Source organism: Telmatherina bonti (genome assembly GCF_933228915.1).
Source record: "Telmatherina bonti genome assembly, chromosome: 24".
Taxonomy (NCBI): Eukaryota; Metazoa; Chordata; class Actinopteri; order Atheriniformes; family Telmatherinidae; genus Telmatherina; species Telmatherina bonti.
In genome coordinates this window covers 12,214,673-12,222,978 of record NC_136633.1, presented here as the reverse complement: position 1 = coordinate 12,222,978, position 8,306 = coordinate 12,214,673, and the positions used below count along the sequence as shown (strand labels likewise).

The window sequence follows — 8,306 nt, the reverse complement described above, 5'->3', positions numbered from 1 at the left end:
AAATGTATTTCAATACCCCCTGTTTCATCGGTATGAACTGACATGGTTTTTCCACACATTATCTATTTAGTTGGTTTTTGTTACATAAATAGTGACACAGTGCTGTGTTTTACTTACTTTAAGACCAGTTAGGGAGTCATGCATATAAAACCTTTAATCTGAATGACTGTCTACTTTCCTTTTAACATAAAAAATGAATATTTTTAGTGTTTTAAATGACTGTGACTAATCAAATTCCTTACAAGCTGACAATTATGTTTAATAAATCTGCATTTGGTGAACTGACTACACTTAATGGACTGTTTTCAGTAATGGTGTTTGTAAAATAAATAAGAGAAGAAGCATTTCTTTGCTGTGAACTACCTGATATTGTATTTGCCGACCGCACCTGTCAATCACCGTCACCAACAGAATAAATTGGCTGTTTCTCAGATACCACAATTGATTCATTTCTATCTCAGCCTGCCACACCACCGCAATGACCTGATTATTGATCTGCGAGCCTTTTTAAGTCTCTTCGGGAAAATCATCCTATATTATATCTCCAGGATAGAAAAGAAGACGTTGGGATGATTTCAGGTGAATATGTCTGACATACAGACTATATTTTTTCCAACAAAGCCAAAAATTAAAGTAGATGTAGGTGTTTTTACTTGTAATTGTCGCGGCAGACTTTTCAAGAGGAGGATCAGCAGGAGCTTTAAAGATTTTATTTGGCTGTTTTTGCTGCTGCTGTTTTCAGAGCCTTTGTGTTTGCTAAAAGCAGCAGAAACTGACATCCTGAATGCCACATCTGACCAGAGGGCTGCAGAAATGTCAGGCTGCCGACGGCCATGTAAACACCAACACGTGCATTTCCCTTCCTTAGCAATGTATGCATGAAATTTGTCAGCCTTTTGCCCGAGTAGATAAATGTGACCTTTAACCTTTCCACGCACTGAAAATTTGTCATTTCTCATTTATAAAAGACTGGGGGAAAAAAACAACAACATGCAATTACGTTTTGTAATTTTTCTGCATATTTTAAATAATAAAATCAGACTGATGTACTTTAAATTTACCAAAACATTATGTATAAATTTGACCCTCAGAATCCTTTTATTGTGGATCTAATATTATATTGTGCATGTGTGTATCTTTATGTTTTTCCTATAATTAAATACATGCAAAAAAAGAAATATTGAAATAACACAGCAGTTGTTTGGTTTGATATTGTAATTTTTGTCTACAATATTTTTGGAATTAAAAGTCTAGAAATAAAATTATAGAGGCTGCATCAGTAGTAATTCAATTACAACTTTATCTTTTATTAAAACCATGAACAAGGACAAATTACTTCCAGAACAAAAATGAAAATTAAAGTGTTTAACTATTACTTATCAAACATAAAGAAAAACAATTGTTTTTTTTTTGTTTGATTGTTTTGTTTATATAAAAATGTGTTGTTTTGTTCTTTTTTCTTTTTTGTAATAGAAGCTGACAAGCAGACAGAGGTGTAAAATACCTCCAAAACATTACATTTCATTCATTTACAGTCCAAAGCTTTGGCCTGACAGTCAGACCAAATGAAAATATTGAACTAACATGTCTCACAATGACATTGGAATCTCCTTCACACTCCATTTAATAATATTTTGCATTTACAGGTACAGTAAGTGTTCACAAATGTATTTGACTTTTTTTTTCTTTTACTGATTCAGTGTGACTCACCAAGCTCAGACTGTCAGAATCACTGATGGGAATCGAGCAAAAACCAGTCAACGTCTCTAAAAGGGCAATGTGTCCAAGAATAACTTATCTATTACGGCGGGTGGCGGCACCAGATCCTCCAGTTTCAGGTAGAAAATCCTCTGCAGGCCTTGGATACAAAGAGTGCGGAGTTCGGGGAGCTTTTCCAGAAGTCTGGACAGATGGTTGGACCAGCGGTTTGAGCCTCCCCTGTCTGAGCTTATCGTCCCGCCTTCCTTCAGGCACCCGACCATGTTGTTCTGCAGCTCCTCCACGCGCCTCGGCTCCTTCAGACCATGCCGCTCTGCAGTTGCAAAGAAATATCAGAAGAGTTATGATGCATTCAAATCTTGCATCGTCTATAAAATTATTGAAAAATATTACCTTATTGGGTTAATAGTAATGTGCAGCATGTGTGTGTTCACATTTTCCTGTAGATAAGGCTCTAAGCAGATTTTGATTTTGCAACCCCGACTTCCAACTCAGCCCACATGCTGAGCTATTAGCCCTACTGGTTCATTTAAGCACTGTTAATGTAAAACAATCAGTTATTTACATTATTTGTAGTTGCTCACATGTTACTGTTTTCACTCTGTTCTCACATGTTTTCTGGAGTAGCAAAGTCAGAAAAAAGTCCAGTATCAATTTGCACTTTTTAATGTTGAGTGATGAATGAGAGTAGCACTAAGCTAGTATCTTAAAATGACAGCAAACATTAGCAGACAGGAGACTGCTTTAAGACTAAACAAGTTATTGAAATTAAGATTGCAGTTCACCAACCATTCATTCATTCATTATCCTAATCACTTAATTGGATGATTGATCTTGGGAAGCTGGAGCCTATCCCAGCAGTCTTTGGGCGAAAGGCGGGGAACATCCTGGACATCTCGCCAGTCCATGGACCAGTTCACCAACCAATAGTGTAAAATCATGTTTTTGTGTGTATGACCATTTTTATTCATATCATTCAAAAACATTTTAGTTTCTTTTGAAGAATACAATAAAATGAACATTTAAAGTTTCTGCTCAGTTTGGTAATGCCTTGGACCAGCTCTGGTTTAGATGCGACTGCACTGTACACCACAGGTAGTTTTACTTTAGGCTAATAAATCACTAATTAATTTAGCTAATATTCACCTAATTATTTTCACTATTTATCACATGAACTGTTCATTAATGATTTTGTTTCTTTAAGAATAATTTATATTTATTCATTTTTTTGGTTAGTTAACCTTTTTTCTGAACCATTTCTCCCGTAGTGTTTTTTAAATATCAGTTAGATTAGCTACCATTTCTTCTCGATTTTACATCAGTGAGTGTTTTATAATTGCACAAAAATAGTTTAATAAAGCATCATTATTGGTTAGCTGTCATTTTTAACCCTTTAATAATTTTCCTACCCATTTCTTGATATGCTTATTAAATGAATGTTATTTAGCTAGCTAGCTTAAAGGGGTCCTATTATGGTATTTGGAGTTTTCTGAGCTTTCTACAGTGTTACAGTGTTGAATCCTCATCAAACATGTGAACGGCACTGTTTTTTATCACCTAAACGCATGTTTGAGTTTGAGTTTGAGTTCCAGCACGCTCTCCGTTCGGTTTCCATGGCGACGAAAAACGCGTCGTTTTAGAGAGTTTTTCTACTTGTGACGTCCCGGGGGATAAGGTTCGGTGATTGGTTACCTTCTACTGGTTAACAAGGGCATGTACAAATACATCAGGCGGGTGGAAAACGTGGGATAAAGTTATTTCCAACGGTGGCTGGTGAGTTTACCAAAGAGAGACATCCTGCTGCATTCGTTGCTGTGGGTTGCTGTTTTCCACTTCGTTTTCGGGGTCTGATTCAGGTTCCAACATGTAGGGCTGTATGCTATGTGTTGACATTGTATTTTCTTTTTTTATTGAGTTCATATTAGCCTAATCCTTCTGTTTATGAGATGTTACAATGACGGCGAAAGCACGTGCGGTGCGCGCTCCCGATGTAGTGCAGTGGCGGGAGGCGGGGCTTAATGCGGAAGAGTCTCAATCCACTCGTTTTGCCCACAGGCTGATCTGACGGCCTACGGAAAGAGTCGGTCTGAAGTAAATAAAACGATTTGTGACAATAACTTGATCAATACCAGCCCTTCTGGTCTCAGAAATAAAAATAAATTAGCCTGAAATGCACATAAAAATTCCACTTTAAGGATTTAGCTAGCTTGCCAAATCATTTAACAAACAGTTCAATGTAGGCTACGGTATAATGCTAATTACCCATCCTTTACCAATAAACCTATAAATATTATTTTGAAGATAAATCAGCCTAGCCACTACTTTTTCCTTATTTATGCCTCAATAACATTTCTATAAATGCTAAAGTACTTTATGATAATTTTTCCATCTATATGCTAATTATCTAGATGTTTACCAAGCGAGCTAAAGCCTTTAGCATTTAGCCGCTGCAAATCATCTGGATTAAAACTAATCTAATTTAAAATCTACATGTTATTTGGCCAGCCATCAAAATACTTTACAATTATTATTATTAATTTTTTTGCCCGTATACCTTTAGAAAAGATCAGATTAGTTTAATTATCCATTAACATTTGTCTAACTGCTCATATAGGATACATGTACTTACCTTGTTATCTTAACTAACCAAATATGTCTGCTAATCTTTATTGATTAGCTATCATTTGTAATCATTTTAACAATTTCCAATCCATTTTTTCATATTAACTGTGTAAGGATTTAGTTATTCTTGCCAAATCTTTTGACACACTCATTTAGGCCAATCTACCTTACAGCTGTAAAACATTCTAAATAAAATCTTCCTCAGGTCTCCATCTTCCATAACGACGTGGTGCAAATTCAGGAAAAGGTCATTTCAGGTTCATATTTTGCTAAATATTTCAGATAAACCAGTTTTTAAATCCAGTTGCAATACCAAACCCCTGAGAAGATGGGGTGCTTAAATTAAACTTTAATTAAGATATAAACACACATCTTGAATGCTAAATGTGTTTGCAGTCACCTGTGACCAGAGCGAGGGCACATATGCAGGAGAAGGTGGAGACGTCCAGGTTCATCTGCTGCAGGTTGGCAGAGAATTCAACAATGCTGTCGATCCACTCCCCAAAGCCCCGCAGGCACTGCAGCCGATGCCACACCGACCCGTCGCAGAATATCATCTTCCCTTCCTCCGGGTTGGATCTGAAACATCAGCACACCTTATGCTAAATGGGAAATAACATTTGATTCACACTCAAAAATAGAGGTACCAGCTTGTACCTAAAAAGGTACAAATGCTTGTCGCTGGGGGTGTACTTTTTTGAGAGACATTTCTGTACCCTTCAGTTCTGGTCTATTTTTGTACCTTATCAAGTTCAACCTCACCTTATCAAATTGTGTTTTTTATGTTTTCCACAGCATTAGGCCTGGTCCATGCAACTTAGCAATATTATCTTATCTTTAACCGAGAAATAATCTTCAAAAACTCAAAATACTGACCAGACATACACTTAGTTTGCAGCATCTGACCTTCATTGTCTGGTGTAGTAAATGACTGTTAAGTAGTACTACTGTCATCACTCAACTCTGCTCTAGTTTGTAACATTACAGCCATTAACATTACATTTTTCAATGCTGCAGGTACCCTTATGGTCGAAATGGTACAAATTTGTACTTTATGTCACTTTGAACCCTTTTTCGTACTCTGAAGGTGTGCTTCTGGTCTCTTAAAGACCAGTATTGTACTTTTGAGAGAACATTTCTTTAAAATGTACCTATAGGTACAGAAATGTCCTTATCTTGTACCTCTATTTTTGAGTGTTCACAAAAATGCTGCAGAGAAATTTTTGGATGTTTTTTTTTTTTTTTTTATCAAGCACAAGTTCTAGTTTATGATTACAATTTTTAATTGACCTCATTCACCTTTAAGCATATGAAAGGGAGTTTTTTTTTTATTTATTTATTTTTTTTTATTACCTGTATGCCAGACGTAAAACAAAAAGTTCCAGGAATGCTGAGAAAAACAGGAGGTCTTGATCATGTTTAGGTAAGGAGATGAAGCCCGGGATCCTCTGCGCCCAGCCTCGAATCACTTCCATTGATCTGGTCAGGAGGTCATAAAACTGCCGAACATGCTGAGCATCATCTTGCGGAGGACTTCCTGGACTCTCCTTGAACTACAGGTAAAGCATATGACCACATAGACGCCTTAATTTTGCACTTTGAGGATAATTTGGTGCTATTGCTGTTTGATAAAGGCAGCTCTGCTTACTTTGGAGTAGTCAAGGCGAGACGGTGGAAAATTTGACTCCACATGTGCCCGAACCAGGGCACTCAGAAGGTTGCTTCCAGGTAAATTGAGGTCTGATAGAGCTTTAGGTTTGGATGGCAGTCGACCTCTTCTACCTTTCAGACTGTCTGTCCTCACCACTGCAGAGCAAAATGACAACATCTCAGCTATAAATCACAGATTCTAACTGCATAAATATCGTACAATTTAAGAAAAATAGTGTCTAAATTCACCTTCTTTGACCATTCCCACGGCCAGGCACTTCTGGAAGCGGCAGTACTGGCACCGGTTCCTCCTGCGCTTGTCCACAGGGCAGCTTTTGGCAGCCAAACAAACATACTTGGCATTTTTTTGTACTGTCCGCTGCACAACGAGAAGAAATAGATATTATTCAACAGACTGTTATTATAAACATTTCATGGACTTGATCAGGCAATTTCCTGCCTTTTAACCACAGGTTTACTGTAAGAGATCAATTGCTCCTTTTAGATTAAAAAAAAAAAAAAAAAAAAAGACATATTTGTAAAATGTATTTGATGAATGTTGTAGAGAAGTCAGAACATGAATGGTACCTCTGGTTTGTTGTATAAGAAAAGAAACAATATCTGTGTTAAATAAACCAATAAAGCTTTAAAAAAAAAAAAAAAAAAGACCCATAAAGAGCATTTTTGCGATTTAAATAAATGTCATGAAGAAGGTCTTTTGGTGGTTGTTACTGAAACCCTTTTTTTAAAATTAAAAGTTAAATGCTGAAACTGCCCTTTGCTATTTAAATGCAACACTTCTGCTCCTGTGGGCCATCAGGCCAGTCTGGGTAAATACAGGGTCGTGGTCCTTCATAATTTGGAGAATCGCCCCCGGGAGTCTCCTTCTGAGAGATGGAGGGGAACATTTTTATTCGTGGCACGTCGGTGGCGATTTTTATACAAGACATTTGCCCGTAAAAACGCGCCTGTCAAGAGATCATGAGATCAAAACGTGCTTCCCTTGTATAATGTCCAGTTTAGAGGGCCGAGCAGAGGCCCCAGTGGGATTTTCTTTTATCATGAAAGGCTAATTTAAAATTAGAGCCGCAGTACTGAAGACGTTTAAGCCTGTAAAACACTTTTAAATGCAGTTTCATTGAATTAATCATAAGAATCTGTCCACTAACCAAAAACAAGTTTAGAAGTTTAGCCAACAAACCTTGAAGAAGCCTTTGCAGCCCTCGCAGGTGCGCACGCCATAGTGCTGGCAGGCTGCGTTATCCCCGCACACTGCGCACAGACCCTCCGAGCTCAGGCGTCCCTGGCCGGCGCCTGCAGAGTTCTGGTATTCCATAAAGTGCTGGCCGTGCGCGAGATGCAGGTGATGAGGAAAGCCCACCCCGGGCTGCTTCCCCTGCAGGCCGGAGGAGCCCAAAACCGCGGAGCTGTCCAGCGCGTGGTGCGCTCCTCCTGCATCCAGGTTCATGGACACATGGAGAGACCCTTCAAATTTCATTTGGCAGCCTGACAAACTCTGGCTTCCGTGTTGCGCGTGCTTGAGGGAAAACAGTGAAAACCTGGAAAGTGCGTTTTTCCTGTGCGCCGCCGCCAAATAGTCCTGTCGAAAACTGTAGAGTGAGCCGGAGTCCTCCCAGATGTGTCCGGCTGGAGTCTGGAAGTTGGATGTGATGGAGGTGTGTGGCGAGGGAGGGCGGTAGTAATAAACGGAGCTCGGAGAGGAGAGCAGCTCGTCCGGCTGGTGAGAGAGGTGCTGGTTCGGCTGATACCGCGGGCATCCGTGCGTATCCTCCACTTTGACGCACGGCATCTCCCCTTGAACTGGCATCTGGAAGAGACACGGGGGTTTTATGTCGTACCCGGAGTTGTAACTGTCCACCAAGGGGCCAAAGCTGGGGCTGGAAGCTGCAGCCGAGACCTCGCTGTTGGTAAGATCCATGCTGAACTTGACGAATTCCGGGGTGAGGAAGTCGCAGCTGCGCTCCCCGCCGGCACTCTGAGAGGCTGGGCTGGCTCCATGCGGAGAGGAGCCACACTGGGTCTGGACGCACGGCATGGCCTCTGCAAACATACACACAATGCACATATTCTAGAGTTGCTATAGGAACTAGGATTATTTAAAATAAAGTGTCAACAAGTGACCAAACAGAACATATGTTTGGATCTAATGCTTAGATTTTGGCTTAAATATTTTTTGTTATTTTAGAAAAAAAAAAAAAAAAAAAAACTTAAGCGCACTTAAAATTCGGTGAATTTTGATCAGAACTTACCTTTAAGTCTTATTTTCCACAAGATGTTATTCTCCACCTGACTTT

The 8,306-nt window shown here is 39.2% G+C and overlaps 1 protein-coding gene across 1 annotated transcript; it reads right to left on the bottom strand.

Moving 5' to 3' along the window:
- Window positions 1–1,766: 1,766 nt before the first annotated feature.
- Window positions 1,767–8,047, bottom strand: LOC306773794 (nuclear receptor subfamily 4 group A member 2-like; the record flags this gene model as incomplete). The annotated part of the gene is made up of 6 exons (XM_079263699.1): window positions 1,767–2,032; window positions 4,742–4,920; window positions 5,695–5,894; window positions 5,990–6,147; window positions 6,241–6,370; window positions 7,193–8,047. 6 exons carry the CDS (start codon window positions 8,045–8,047, stop codon window positions 1,767–1,769), a joined length of 1,788 nt encoding a protein of 595 aa, XP_079119825.1.
- Window positions 8,048–8,306: the final 259 nt, after the last annotated feature.